General features: G+C 41.3%; 1 protein-coding gene across 1 annotated transcript; it reads left to right on the top strand.

The window, feature by feature from the left end:
- The first annotated feature begins 1,341 nt into the window (after window positions 1-1,341).
- Window positions 1,342-10,063, top strand: rbm8a (RNA binding motif protein 8A). Its single transcript, XM_060900418.1, has 6 exons — window positions 1,342-1,448; window positions 2,006-2,065; window positions 2,144-2,221; window positions 2,406-2,542; window positions 8,746-8,882; window positions 9,348-10,063. Exons 1-6 carry the CDS (start codon window positions 1,382-1,384, stop codon window positions 9,391-9,393), a joined length of 525 nt encoding a protein of 174 aa, XP_060756401.1. The 5' UTR covers window positions 1,342-1,381; the 3' UTR covers window positions 9,394-10,063.
- Window positions 10,064-16,343: the final 6,280 nt, after the last annotated feature.

The following is a 16,343-nucleotide window of genomic DNA, read 5'->3' as shown; positions in this document are numbered from 1 at the left end:
CAGAGAATCTGGAAGAATCTCTGTGCGTAAGGGTCAAGGCCGGAAAACCATACTGGGTGCCCGTGATCTTTGGGCCCTTAGACGGCACTGCATCACATACAGGCATGCTTCTGTATTGGAAATCACAAAATGGGCTCAGGAATATTTCCAGAGAACATTATCTGTGAACACAATTCACCGTGCCATCCGCCGTTGCCAGCTAAAACTCTATAGTTCAAAGAAGAAGTCATATCTAAACATGATCCAGAAGCGCAGACGTCTTCTCTGGGCCAAGGCTTATTTAAAATGGACTGTGGCAAAGCGGAAAACTGTTCTGTGGTCAGACGAATCAAAATTTGAAGTTCTTTATGGAAATCAGGGACGCTGTGTCATTCGGACTAAAGAGGAGAAGGACGACCCGAGTTGTTATCAGCGCTCAGTTCAGAAGCCTGCATCTCTGATGGTATGGGGTTGCATTAGTGCGTGTGGCATGGGCAGCTTACACATCTGAAAAGACACCATCAATGCTGAAAGGTATATCCAGATTCTAGAGCAACATATGCTCCCATCCAGACGACGTCTCTTTCAGGGAAGGCCTTGCATTTTCCAACATGACAATGCCAAACCACATACTGCATCAATTACAGCATCCTGGCTGCGTAGAAGAAGGGTCCGGGTACTGAACTGGCCAGCCTGCAGTCCAGATCTTTCACCCATAGAAAACATTTGGTGCATCATAAAACAGAAGATACGACAAAAAAGACCTAAGACAGTTGAGCAACTAGAATCCTACATTAGACAAGAATGGGTTAACATTCCTATCCCTAAACTTGAGCAACTTGTCTCCTCAGTCCCCAGACGTTTACAGACTGTTGTAAAGAGAAAAGGGGATGTCTCACAGTGGGAAACATGGCCTTGTCCCAACTTTTTTGAGATGTGTTGTTGTCATGAAATTTAAAATCACCTAATTTTTCTCTTTAAATGATACATTTTCTCAGTTTGAACATTTGATATGTCATCCATGTTCTATTCTGAATAAAATATGGAATTTTGAAACTTCCACATCATTGCATTCCGTTTTTATTTACAATTTGTATTTTGTCCCAACTTTTTTGGAATCGGGGTTGTAATAATAATCATCGATGTAGGTGTAATGTTCCTATGGAAAGATTTTTTGTGACATTATGTTCATTTAAAACATATTAAACATTTTAACACGATCCAGTACGAAGATTTTATTTATTGGCTGGTTTATATGCATAATGTTTTTGTGAAACGGACAGTAAACTGTACTAGCCTCAGAAAGACGCTAGGCGGCCATTTTGCCGGATTTCCGGTTTGTTCGGGTGCGTCGCTGAACCGTAAGTGCGCATGCGCAAGTCTTCTCACACAGACAGGCAACATGGCGGACGTGCTAGATCTTCACGAAGCGGGCGGCGAGGACTTTCCTATGGACGAAGATGGCGACGGTATGGTAGAGTTTGTCATGAATTTAATCTCGAGTTCATTTTAGGGAGTAAGAAAAAGAAGCGTATATATATTGTTTAGGTTTTGCGGTGTAAAATATTTTAGATGCTCAGGGTCCGGCCTTGTCTGTCTGCTATGCTATCGGCTAATTCAAACATTCCCGCTAGCAGATGGCTAGTTATCAAAATAATCAGGCTTAAATGGAAATAATCTGAGTAGAGGAGTTATGTGATGTATTTTTGTGTGTTTTCTTTAAAGAGTTTACATGTATGGCTTAATAAGTTCAATTTTTAAGTTCAATTCGCGTGCGTTGTTGTTTCAGGTATAATAGCTTTCTAGCTGGCCGAATCCCAAATCACTCTGAGCGTAGTGCACTAGATAGGCGGTTATTTCCGACACACTGTAGTGCGCTTATCTAGGGAGGACGGATCCATTTGAGATTTGACCTTATTTAACCGGCAGTTTGCTTCTTTCATGTCCATGCTGTTCTTACTGAAAGTAGTACATCAATATTCTCTGGTGTGACTCTAAAAAACTTTTTTTTTAATTTCTTTTACAGAAAGCATTCACAAACTAAAAGAAAAAGCCAAGAAGAGGAAAGGACGTGGATTTGGATCTGGTAAGCCTTTATTTCAGCCCTTCACATAACCTTTAACATGGATGTGTAATGATGACAATGATGGTGTTTTTGTGACAGATGAAGGTGCGAGGTCCAGGGTGAGAGAAGATTACGATACAGTGGAGCAGGATGGTGATGAGCCTGGACCACAAAGATGTGCGTTTGCTGTACTTTGTGTTGTACTTTGTTGTTTTTCGATTACTTAGAGCATCGACTGTTCCTGTGTCTGATCCAAATCTGGTTCGAGAAGCTAATTGTGAAAATATTTCTCTTTCTGTTACATGAGATATTGTGCTGTAACAGGCTTTAGGTTTGATAGTTGTGTGTTTTGCGATGACAGCTGTCGAGGGCTGGATCCTGTTTGTGACCGGAGTTCACGAAGAGGCGACGGAAGAAGACATCCATGACAAATTCGCAGACTTTGGCGAGATCAAGAATCTGCACCTCAATTTGGATAGAAGGACGGGTTACCTCAAGGCAAGTCCATGTTTACTGACGCTTTTCATGTAGACACATAAGTCAGGTTTTTAATATTTAACTCAATCTGTTCAGGTTTGTGGTGATGACAATTATTACTGTTTTTTAAGAAACAGCTGAGAGTTCTGTGTGTATGAGTGTTATTGCATCATAAAATAAAATCGGTCTCCTATGGGTCCATGTGGCTGCTGCTTATAAATAAAATAGTTTTCTGATCCCATGTCCATACAGTAAATATCGCATATATACATGTTATCAGTTATACTCGCGTCATCTCTTAAGGCCAATTTATGCTGACAAGCCAGTCCTCGCAGATGGCGTCGCAGATAGCGTCTGCGTAGCCCCTCCACCTTCGCAAATGCTCTGCGCGCACCTCCCAAAAATTGTGACCACCGCAAAAGCGTCGCAGACAAGAGGGCTCTGATTGGTCCACTCTACATCTGCTGTACACGCACTTCCGCTTCCCTACTTTCCCGGTTTGGTTTGTTTTCACGACCGCCATTTTTAAAAACACGAGCGAAGATGGAGCAGCACGAAGAGCGGTTGATCGAGGAAGTACGTAAATCTATACGACTCCAGTTCTAGTCATTATAAGTAACCGGAGGATAAACACTCCACTAACCACACTCACCAACCACTCCTAGCGATTTCGCGACTTCGCGCCCCCTTGCGTTGTGGCGGTGAATAACATTGTGCACGCCTATTACTCCCCGCTCAACGATAAATTACAACTGTCTGCGAAAAGCTGTCTGCGAAAGCCTTGTCGTAAGAGCATGCAGAGGCCTTTAGAAGCGTCACCAAGCTGTGAGCAGCATCAGGGCTTGGAGTATTTTGGTCACCAATTTTGTTTACTGTGTTGTTTTCAAAATTCAGTGCTGTGAACTCGATCTATTTTCAAAATAGTAAGAAAGCACTTGTTCATGAATTGTCTCAGAAGCGTTATTTAGTACTAATGACCACGTTTTGTTTCACAAGTGTAGTGTAAAGACTCTAAAATAAAATTAAAAAAAAATTTAAAGCAAATAGCAGAAGTTTGATATTGGCTTCTCAATTTATCTCCCAGGAAGCTTAAAAAAAAAAAAACTTAGAAAATTTTCATTTGACCTTTCAGAAGAACCAAACAAAAGCTGTGATGATCAAAAGGTATATTTTCTTAAAATAAGCACCACTTACTTGATATCGAATCAGTAGCCTTGGCAAACCATGAGGTGAATTTCGTTTATCTCTTCATCTGCCGATTATTTTCTGATGTTACGAAGTTATAACGAGGTTTTTCTTATTTCATTTCTGGTTCTGATTGGTTCCGAAGTTTATCAAGAAGTCGAATGGGTAATCGAACTTGATCAGGATAAGTGCCAATTGGTTACGAAGTTTCACTATTGTTACACTCATTCTTACAACACGATGATATCGTGGCTTCACCGCTTGTTCTTGTGTACGTTTGATAACACCAGATCAACTGTTCATATCGCGAGATCACGATTCGCCATCCTGGTGATTGTAATGCGTATGTGCATGCACAGTGTGCTACTGTTACTCATTCTTACAACATGACGACATCGTGGCGACTGCCTCGCTTCGCCTCGATGAGGCAGTAGCCACAATAAGAGCCAATCAGGTTTCAGTATGCAAATTAAGACCGTTGAACACCAGTCTCTCAGCAAGATGAGGTGTTGTAATTCTTTATTATTCCATACCAGAGGAAAAGCTGGATGTCTAATTTTCATAAATGCAACAGCTGGAACTGGGCAGTTCACCTTTTTTTTTTTTTTTTTTTTTTAAGACTAATTCTGGAAGTAGTTCAGTTTTTCTCGCTCTTTATCCAGTGTTCTTTGCATTAAAACATCAGTTTGTCTCTGTTTTTGCTTTGAGTAATTTTAGTTTTTGTCTGAAAGGATTTTTAAATAAATACTCACCGGCAGCTATATTAGGAACACTCATCCACCTGCTGTTCTTTTTGATGTGGTTCTTTAATCAGCCGATCCCTTGACTTTGGCATGATGCATCAAATCACTCCGATACAAACCAAGAGCTTCAGGCAATCAATGTTCACAATGTTCAAACATCAGAACGGGAAAATTGTGATCTCACAGTGAAGTGTGACTGACTTTCTTTCACTGTGGTATGGGTGTTTGTTTGAGCCCAATGAGTATTTTTGGTTTGAGTATTTCAGAAACTGCCGATCTCCTCCTGGGGTTTTCACACACAGCAGTCTGTAGAGTTTACACAGAATGGTGCGGAAAACAAACATCGAGTGAGTGAGCGAGCGACAGTTCTGTGGGTGGAAACAAACGCCTTGTTGATGAGAGAGATCAGAAAATGGACAGATTTGTTTGAGCTTTTTTGCCAGGAAGGATATAGTAACTCATATAATCACTCTTTACAACTGTGGTGAGCAGAAAAGCATCTCAGCATGCAACGGAAGAACACCACCTTGGGTTCCAGTCCTACAGCCAAGTACAGGGATCTTAGAATCAACAAGAAGTTCCTATTAAAGTGGCCAGGGAGTGTATGTACTGAGTGTCTGATCAGTGACTTATTTCATGGACTAATGTTCCATAGAAGTGCCTTGCAAACTTAACTAAAATCAATATGGACATTATTTTTTGTTGGGTCCCTGGCCATGTGGGTTTGACTGGTAATGAAAAAGCAGATAATGCTGCTAAAGGAGCCCTGAATGAAGAGATTTCTGAATGCCAAATCCCTGTCTCTGATATCAGACCTGTTCTTTCTTCCTACATAAATGACAAATGGCAAGCCGATTGGACCAACTGTGCTGGCAACAAGCTGAAAGAAATATGCACTAATGTGAAACAAGTGACTATTCAATCTTTTTCATGTAGACATGACCAGGTTGTCTACACAAGGGGTAGAACTGGACACTCTAGACTAACACATGGTTTTCTGTTAACTGGAGGTGAACCTCCACTTTGCGATCTTTGTGGCGATCTCTTATCAATTAAGCACATTTTGTCTTGCCCTGCTTTTAGAATACAAAGGCAGAAGTTTTTTAAAGAAAGCACAATGCTAGATATTTTTAATAAGGTTTCACCGTTAAAGGTTTTAAATTTTTTGAAGTGCATTGATGTGTACAAACGTATTTGATGTATTTATTTATTTGTTTTATTATTGGTTTTAATTTTATGTGATATTTATTACCTGTATTGGCCATGAAATAGCCATAGATGCTTAAATGGCAATAAATATAAACAAACAAACAAAAGTGCCTTGCAAAAGTATTCCTACCCCTTGAACTTTTTCACATTTTTCCACCTTACAACCACAAACTTAAGTTTTTTATTGAGATTATGTGATAGACCCACACAGAGTAGCACATAATTGTGAAGTGAAACGAAAATGATAAATGGTCTTCAAAATTTTAAACAAATAAAAATCTGAAAAATGTGGTGTGCATTAGTATTCAGCCCCCCTGCGTCAATACTTTGTAGAGCCACCTTTTGCTGCAATTACAGCTGCAAGTCTGTTGTGGTATGTCTCTGCCAGCTTTGCACATCTAGACACTGAAATTTTTGCCCATTCTTCTTTACAAAATAGCTCAAGCTCAGCCAGATTGGATGGAGAGCGTCTGTAAACAGCAATTTTCAAGTCTTGCCACAGATGCTCAATGGGATTTAGGTCTGGACTTTGACTGGGCCATTCTAACACATGAATATTCTTTGATCTAAACCATCCCATTGTAGCTCTGGCTGTATGTTTAGGGTCATTGTCTTGCTGGAAGGTGAATCTCCTTCCCAGTCTCAAGTCTTTTGCAGCCTCCAACAGGTTTTCTTCCAGGATTGCTCTGTATTTAGCTCCATCCATCTTCCCATCAACTCTGACCAGCTTCCCTGTCCCTGCTGAAGAAAAGCATCCCCATAGCATGATGCTGCCACCACCATGTTTCACAGTGGGGATGGTGTGTGCAGGGTGATGAGCAGTGTTAGTTTTCCACCACACATAGCACTTTGCATTTAGGCCAAAAATTTCAACTTTGGTCTCATCTGACCAAAGCACCTTCTTCACATGTTTGCTGTGTCCCCTGCATGGCTTCTGGCAAACTGCAAACGGGACTTCTTATGCCTGTCTTTCAACAATGGCTTTCTTCTTGCCACTCTTCCAAAAAGGCCAGATTTGTGGAGTGTACGACTTATAGTTGTCCTGTGCACAGATTCTCCCACCTGAGCTGTGGATTTCTGCAGCTCTAACCCTGCTCGGGAGGTGGTTTAAGAAATTTACTCCGGAGTAAATGCTAGTTTGCGGGGCAGCACCGATTATAAAATGGGACGTCTGAACACTACAGGGGTAGACTCGCTACGCGTGAGGAGAGTTGATTACATACGGGCATTGCATAATTTGCATCCTGGTATTTTGCGCTTCCAAAATGGCGAATATCAACAACAACAGAACTGCGTGTCTTCCAGTGTTGCCAGATTGGGCGGGTTTAAGTGCATTTTGGCGGATTTGAACATATTTTGGGCTGGAAAACGTCAGCAGTATCTGGCAGCACTGGTGTCTTCATCCACGTTGTTTTCCCGGCGCTTGGTGATGCCATGACAACCGGGAAAAGGAAGTACATTTTCACGCATGTGCATATTTCATTTCTGCATTATTACTATCGTATAGCACGGTCGCAAAAACTGCCGTGTGAACGCAAGTGGGGCTGCACCGGTGCTAACACGCTTCTTTCTAGTAAGCGGATTTGTGACGTGTGAACGCTCCACAAAATTTACACCGGTGTAAGATATATCGCAACAAAATACATCGGTGCAGCATCGATGCAAATATGTGCCGTGTGAACACCCCTATTGTCAGTTTAGGTGGACGGCCATGTCTTGGTAGGTTTGCGGTTGTGCCATACTTTTTCCATATGATGGATTGAACAGTGCTTCTTGAGATGTTCAGAGCTTGGGATATTTTTTTTATAACCTCACCCTGCTTTAAACTTCTCCAGAACTTTATCCCTGACCTGTCTGGTGAGTTCTTTGGTCTTCATGATGCTGTTTGTTCTTCAGTGTTCTCTAACAAACCACTGAGGCCTTCACAGAACAAGTGTATTTATGCTGAGAGTAAATTACACACAGTAGGACTCTATTAACTAATTAGATGACTTCTGAAGGCAATTGATTGTATTTAGAGGTATCAGAGGACAGGGGGCTGAATACTAATGCACATCACATTTTTCAGATTTTTATTTGTTTAAAAATTTGAAGACCATTTATCATTTTTGTTTCACTTCACAATTATGTGCTACTCTGTGTTGGTCTATCACATAAAATCTCAATAAAAACCTTTTAAGTTTGTGGTTGTAAGGTGGAAAAATGTGAAAAAGTTCAAGGGATATGAATACTTTTTCAAGGCACTGTAAACAGACAGCAGGGACTGGGGTTGTTTGAACTAATGTGTTTTTTAGGAAACCTGTGGGGATACGTGATCTGTTTAAGCAAATAAGGTTAAAGATCATTTGTGTTTTCATGTTTTCTGTGACTTGAGTCACGTCCGGATTTGTGTAATGTGTAAAAGTCAGGACAGGGAAAGCTGATAGTGGACATCAAACCATTCTCTATCAGGTACTTGGTCCCAGGAATGTTCTCTGGACAATTAACATGGATTTGTTTTTGTTGTTGTTATGTTGCTGTTGAGCAGTGGAATCAGAAAACAGAATTTTCTCACAGTTCTGATCTAAAGTGTCCCAGTGCACAAAGCAATCTGATAAACATCAATAACATTGACATGAATTATTTCTGCACAAGTTGAAACGGTGTCCGAGTCCAAGTTAGTGCACCCGGATTCATCTTTGCTCATTAAAATAATCGCGTGACTTAAAAATCCGTCTGAAATAAACAGAATTACGTTGGAAAGCTCTGAAAACACGATTCAGCAAGGAGTTAATGATGCAAAGTACTGCTGACTCTCCACACCGCCTTTTTTTTTTTTTTCTTCCCTTGTTTGTTTTTGGAGGTCGTGACCTGAGTTGAATGACCCATCCTGTGCACTCCCTGTCCGGCTTTTTCTGAGTGCAGTTTACGTCCACTGGGTGGCAGTATCTTACAGGAGGAAAAATTCCTGAGTTCTTCGTTACACCTCTGTATTATTCGCAGATTTTCTGACTTGTGTTCAACACAGTTGTTTTAAGATAAACGTCGTCCTGCTTCTGTGAGTCGGTCTCACTGGATCATCCTGGGTGTGATTTTTGTTTCTCTCAGGGCTACGCCTTGGTGGAATATGAAACGTATAAAGAAGCGCAGGCTGCCATGGAGGGACTGAACGGCCAGGAGCTCATGGGTCAGGCCATCAGCGTGGACTGGGGCTTTGTTCGAGGCCCTCCTAAGAGCAAGAGGAGGTGAGTGGATCGGATTAGATTCAATTTGCACAAAGCATCGCAGTATATTGCATTTTTATGTAAAAGTTTGGCGATTGATACTTCTTGGCTCGTCAGCGGTGTTCGTTTCACTTTTGTTTCTCATATATAACGATATCCACTGTGTGCCTTTTTATCCCCTGCTGGCCGAAAGGCCCGATGGGGGATCATGTCATGGCGATGTCCGTCTGTCCCGCGAAGGGTACTCACCTTCTGAAATCAACTCCTCTCAGAATTTTTTGGAGGAATTTCATGAAACTTGACAGGATTCTTTGTTATATGTTGGTAATACATAGCTTGCAATTTTGTTCAATTCCGTCGCATTTTACCAGAGTTATGGCCGAGCTGCCAGCGGGGGATATTGTGCTCTCGGAGCACTCACTCGTTCATCCATGATGTACAGCACATCTGATATTTTTTTACCCCCCTTCTTCCGTTCTTTTGTAGGGGAGGAAGACGACGGAGCAGAAGTCCAGACAGAAGACGGCGCTGAATTGAAATAAAACCCCCTCATTCCTTCGTGGCTGTGTGTAAAGGCTGTGCAGCTGAGTGACATTCGGTTCTGGGTTGTTTTTAGATTTTTCTGCTTTGCTGTATTTCACCAGTTGCCCAGCTGCTGCTGCTGCCTCTGGAGTTTTCTCTCGACGCTCTTAGTACAAAAGAAAAAAATCTACTGTGGTGTTTTCGGGCCACTGGAAACAAATACAAGATTTCAAAGATGAAAAATTACAGTAAAATCATATAATTGTGAGGAAAAACGTTGTAATATTTTAATGATATTCAAGTCATAACACTGTGCACCAGTCTGTCGTCGCGTTATGACTTTTTTTTTTTTCTCAAATAAAAAATTTTTTTTCTTTTACAGTGACCTTAAAACACCGTGGTAAAATCTGATAAGTCGGTTCTGATCTTTTTAAACGACTTTTAAAGAGAGAACTAAGACATGTAACATGCAGAAGATCACAGCAGTGTTTGTAATATTAAAATTCTTTCTGTATAGTGTCACTTCTTTGGTTTTACGTGAACGTTTTGTACAAAAATTGAAGAAACCGGTCCTTTAAAGCTAATTTGGGTTACACTGTGATGTATGACATTTTGTACTTGAATTAATTTTAAAGCTAGCGGTTTGTTCACTTCCAGTAAAGTTTTTTTGGGTTTGTGAATTTGTGTGGGGTGTTTTTACTCAAAAAAAAAAGAATCTATAAACCTTCTTTTAAAGTGGATGTAATGCTGCTGAAAAACACTTTCCTTGGACGAAGCAACAATCATTATGTTGATTGATCATGTGTTTTTGAACCATCGCTGATCCAAAAGGCCACAAATTAATGCAAAATCAATAAAATCAGCTGATTGTCATGGAATCTGCTGAGACTGAAGTGGAAGGTCCCGAAGCGGTGTGTGATGTCACGCGTGTAACAAAAATCCAGGTATCGGTTTCGTTCACGTGTGCAGCAGTGGTTAAACCAGTCTCGATATGGAATCACGTTTTGGAGAGAATTCTGATTGGGAGTCAGATGAAGGGGCAGATGATTATCAAGGATATTCTGCAGTAAATGGTTATCTTTTCGAGCTGCCGAGATGAGAAGCAGATGCGAGTTCAGTACAGTCCTGCTCACCGCCGATGGTGCACCACCACCCAGAGAGAGGACTGGTTTGTGGATTTTTATTCGAAAGCTGGCCGCTGCACAATATCGGGAAAATATTTACACGTACCTCAATAAATGCAGAAATCTCATCTCATTATCTCTAGCCGCTTTATCCTTCTACAGGGTCGCAGGCAAGCTGGAGCCTATCCCAGCTGACTACGGGCGAAAGGCGGGGTACACCCTGGACAAGTCGCCAGGTCATCACAGGGCTGACACATAGACACAGACAACCATTCACACTCACATTCACACCTACGCTCAATTTAGAGTCACCAGTTAACCTAACCTGCATGTCTTTGGACTGTGGGGGAAACCGGAGCACCCGGAGGAAACCCACGCAGACACGGGGAGAACATGCAAACTCCGCACAGAAAGGCCCTCGCCGGCCCCGGGGCTCGAACCCAGGACCTTCTTGCTGTGAGGCGACAGCGCTAACCACTACACCACCATGCCGCCTAAATGCAGAAATATAATCTTTAAAATGTAAACTTATTCAGTGTCATTACTGAAAGAAAATATGAAGTGGGTGATAATCGGAATCAACAAACTGTCCAAATGTCAGATCAAATGTTATTAACTGTTTTCAGGCAAACGAACCGCGCCCAGCAGCACTTAATTTATACCTATATGTTGATAATGGTAATATTTCTCAATCATCAGCTGTCAGATTATCGTCCTATGAAGATCCTTGAGTTTGACATTTCAAAGTCATTCAAGGTCAAATGTCATGGTGCCAAATGAAAGCCCAGATAGCACTTCCTATAAGTTAATAATGGTAAATATCTGTCTACTACAGTGGTGCTTGCAAGTTTGTGAACCCTTTAGAATTGTCTATATTTCTGCATAAATATGACCGAAAACATCAGATTTTCACACAAGTCCTAAAAGTAGATAAAGAGAACCCAGTTAAAGAAATGAGACAAAATATTCTACTTGGTCATTTATTTATTGAGGAAAATGATCCAATATTACATATCTGTGAGTGGTGAAAGTATGTGAACCTTTGCTTTCAGTATCTGGTGTGACCCCCTTGTGCAGCAATAACTGCAACTAAATGTTTGCGGTAACTGTTGATCAGTCCTGCACACCGGCTTGGAGGAATTTTAGCCCGTTCCTCCGTACAGAATAGCTTCAACTCTGGGATGTTGGTGGGTTTCCTCACATGAACTGCTCGCTTCAGGTCCTTCCACAACATTTCGATTGGATTAAGGTCAGGACTTTGACTTGGCCATTCCAAAACATTAACTTTATTCTTCTTTAACCATTCTTTGGTAGAACGACTTGTGTGCTTAGGGTCGTTGTCTTACTGCATGACCCACCTTCTCTTGAGATTCAGTTCATGGACAGATGTCCTGACATTTTCCTTTAGAATTCGCTGGTATAATTACCTCCGCCAAGGAGGTTATGTTTTCGGTAGCGTTGCTTTGTTTGTTGTTTGTCTGTTAGCAACATTACAGAAAAAGTTATGAACAGATTGCTCTGAAATTTTTTCCAGAGGTGTGACTGGGCACAAGTAACAATCCATTAAATTTGGCGGTGATCCGGATCACCTTCTGGATCCCGGATTTTTTTAAAGGATTCTTGGCAGAGGTCTGTGCTCTCCAAGTGCTTTTCTAGTTCAGAATTCATTGTTCGATCAATGATGGCAAGCCGTTCTGGCCCAGATGCAGCAAAACAGGCCCAAACCATGATACTACCACCACCATGTTTCACAGATGGATAAGGTTCTTATGCTGGAATGCAGTGTTTTCCTTTCTCCAAACAGAAGGCTTCTCATTTAAACCAAAAAGTTCTATTTTGGTCTCATCCATCCACAAAACATTTTTCCAATGGCCTTCTGGCTTGTCCACATGATCTTTAGTAAACTGCAGACGTGCATCAATGTTCTTTTTGGAGAACAGTGGCTTTCTCCTTGCAACCCTGCCATGCACACCATTTTTGTTGTTCAGTGTTCTCCTGATGGTGGACTCCTAAACATTAGCCAATGTGAGAGTGGCCTTCAGTTGCTTAGAAGTTACCCTGGGGTCTTTTGTGACCTCGCCGACTATTACACGCCTTACTCTTGGAGTGATCTTTGTTGGTCAACCACTCCTGGAGAGGGTAACAATGGTCCTGAATTTCCTCCATTTGTACACAATCTGTCTGACTGTGGATTGGTGGAGTCCAAACTCTTTAGAGATGGTTTTGTAACCTTTTCCAGCCTGATGAGCATCAACAACACTTTTTCTGAGGTCCTCAGAAATCTCCTTTGTTCGTGCCATGATACACTTCCACAAACGTGTTGTGAAGATCAGACTTTGATAGATCCCTGTTCTTTAAATAAAACAGGGTGCCCACTCACACCTGATTGTCATCCCATTGATTGAAAACACCTGACTCGAATTTCACCTTCACATTAACTGCTAATCCTAGAGGTTCACATACTTTTGCCACTCACAGATATGTAATATTGGATCATTTTCCTCAATAAATAAATAACCACGTATAATATTTTTGTCTCGTTTGTTTAACTGAGTTCTCTTTATCTACTTTTAGGACTTGTGTGAAAATCTGGTCATATTTATGCAGAAATATAGGAAATTCTAAAGGGTTCACAAACTTTCAAGCACCACTGTAGATGCTCAAAATGGTAAACATCTGTCTATCGGCAACTGTTTTTGAGTTATAATGGAAAATGTTGTTTTGACCAAAAGGTTGACCTTGACCCGATCACCCCCAAAAATTTAATCAGGTAATCTACAGATCATTGCCCATCTACGCTGAAAATTTGAAGTCAATCGGTACAACCGTCTAGACGCTAGATTGTTAACAGACACACAAAGAAACAAAGCACACTGATTACAATACTTCACCCCACTTTCTCCGTAGCAGGCAAGGTAATCAATGGGTTTCTTTTTTGCTCCAATAATTCCCATGTGGTCATTCTGGTGCTGATGAACACTTGATGAATCAGATTTATTATTAGTCGGCGACACGAAATCTGCTTGCTTCGTTTGCACAAACTTCACCCACTGTTGCTTTAGATTAGCGTCATTTTACGGAAATTTGTGAACTGAATGTTCTGTTGGATATGGATTTGAACATCCAAACACAGTGCGGCGCTTTCACGTTGTTATTTTTATAAGATTCCAACAACAATATCCAATTTCAGTGAGTAAACAAACACGGAGTCAGATAACCCGAGTTCCACGCGTGACGTCATGTGAGATTAGCCCTGAGGCAAGGCTGTCTTCTTCCGGGATCCAGAAACCACGATTTATCGATAGTTTTGTGCTTGATAATAAAATAACAAATAATAATATTCCCCCCCCCCCGCTTTATTAATTCATTTTGGTTGTTACTAATTATATATTCATTTTAAAGGTCTCCTTGCATCGTTTTTTCATTAATTGTGCGGTGGTCTGTAGTATGAATGAATGCCCTGTGAGCCGGTTTAGGTGAAAAAAATGCTGTGGTTCTCCTGTTTCAGGCTGTTCTAGTTTGGTGGAGGAGTGGGTGGCGGGAGAACGACAGGATTTCAGCTCTTCGTCATTAATATTCATGACATGTAAACGTGTTACCTCTGATTGGCTAACAGCACTGTGACGCTACCTCCAGTGGGTCAGAACAAGCGGATGTGGGTGTCTTTGTAAAAACTGTTTTGATTGGCTATTATGGTCTCGACATCGATGTTTTGACCAATAACAATGTAGATAACACGAATTTTACATCACATTCAACGAGATTTAAATGAGACTAAAGATGGCGACTTACAAATAATGTGTAAACATCGTTGGAGTTAATAAAGTTTGAACAGCATGAAGGAACATACCCCAACCCCCCGAAATTAATAAAAAAAAATTCTCAACGGATTTGGCATAATATAAAAAGGTCGTTTTTTACTCAGAAAAAGCGGAAATCCGCCGAAAAGCGGAAAACTCTCATCGCTGCCGAGCTTGTGACCATGTCATGCATGCTAACGTGGAGAATATGAACATGCTTTTTTGTAACAAAAAGTTCATGTTTCACTTACAGCTTGTGAGCTGGTGGTCGATCGTCTTGATGGTACAGATCCAGGGATTAAAAACAACCTCGAAGCAAAACCACTACTGAAGGCACCGAAGTTTGAAAAGTCCCTGTGGTTGAAATGATCAGAACACAGCACTAACGCTGCATTACACTTCGCTGGTGGTGTTCCAAAGATAAATTCCAACCATTTCTTCTTCACCTCTTCTATCTTGGGCAAGAAATGCAACATTGATGTGTTACTGCCACAAATAACACAGGCACGAACTTGTTCAACCATGTTTTCAACTTGCTGTTAGGTCCTCTTCGTTAGCTACTGACGAGATGGGCTCTGCTATCTCTCCTCGCGCTTAAATCCGAACTTTCTTCCCGTGGGCGGTCGCAAGCCAAGGTGGGCGAGGCCATGAATACTCATTTTCGAAGTGACGTACAGTGGTGCTTGAAAGTCTGTGAACCCTTTAGAATTTTCTATATTTCTGCATAAATATGACCTAAAACATCATCAGATTTTCACACAAGTCCTAAAAGTAGATAAAGAGAACCCAGTTAAACAAACAAGACAAAAATATTATACTTGGTCATTTATTTATTGAGGAAAATGATCCAATATTACATATCTGTGAGTGGCAAAAGTATGTGAACCTTTGCTTTCAGTATCTGGTGTGACCCCCTTGTGCAGCAATAACTGCAAATAAACATTTCTGGTAACTGTTGATCAGTCCTGCACACCGGCTTGGAGGAATTTTAGCCCATTCCTCCGTACAGAACTGCTTCAACTCTGGGATGTTGGTGGGTTTCCTCACATGAACTGCTCACTTCAGGTCCTTCCACAACATTTCCATTGGATTAAGGTCAGGACTTTGACTTGGCCATTCCAAAACATTAACTTTATTCTTCTTTAACCATTCTTTGGTAGAACGACTTGTGCGCTTAGGGTCGTTGTCTTGCTGCCTGACCCACCTTCTCTTGAGATTCAGTTCATGAACAGATGTCCTGACATTTTCCTTTAGAATTGGCTGGTATAATTCAGAATTCATTGTTCCATCAATGATGGCAAGCCGTCCTGGCCCAGATGCAGCAAAACAGGCCCAAACCATGATACTACCACCACCATGTTTCACAGATGGGATAAGGTTCTTATGCTGGAATGCAGTGCTTTCCTTTCTCCAAACATAACACTTCTCATTTAAACCAAAAAGTTCTATTTTGGTCTCATCCAATCACAAAACATTTTTCCAATAGCCTTCTGGCTTGTCCACGTGATCTTTAGCAAACTGCAGATGAGCAGCAGTGTTCTTTTTGGAGAGCAGTGGCTTTCTCCTTGCAACCCTGCCATGCACACCATTGTTGTTCAGTGTTCTCCTGATAGTGGACTCATGAACATTAACATTAGCCAATGTGAGAGAGGCCTTCAGTTGCTTAGAAGTTACCCTGGGGTCCTTTGTGACCTTGCCGACTAGTACACGCCTTGCTCTTGGAGTGATCTTTGTTGGTCGACCACTCCTGGGGAGGATAATAATGGTCTTGAATTTCCTCCATTTGTACACAATCTGTCTGACTGTGGATTGGTGGAGTCCAAACTCTTTAGAGATGGTTTTGTAACCTTTTCCAGCCTGATGAGCATCAACAACGCTTTTTCTGAGGTCCTCAGAAATCTCCTTTGTTTGTGCCATGATACACTTCCACAAACATGTGTTGTGAAGATCAGACTTTGATAGATCCCTGTTCTTTAAATAAAACAGGGTGCCCACTCACACCTGATTGTCATCCCATTGATTGGAAACACCTGACT

This window comes from Neoarius graeffei, chromosome 19 (genome assembly GCF_027579695.1).
Source record: "Neoarius graeffei isolate fNeoGra1 chromosome 19, fNeoGra1.pri, whole genome shotgun sequence".
In the NCBI taxonomy this organism is placed as follows: domain Eukaryota; kingdom Metazoa; phylum Chordata; class Actinopteri; order Siluriformes; family Ariidae; genus Neoarius; species Neoarius graeffei.
This window is presented reverse-complemented; position numbering and strand designations above follow the sequence as displayed.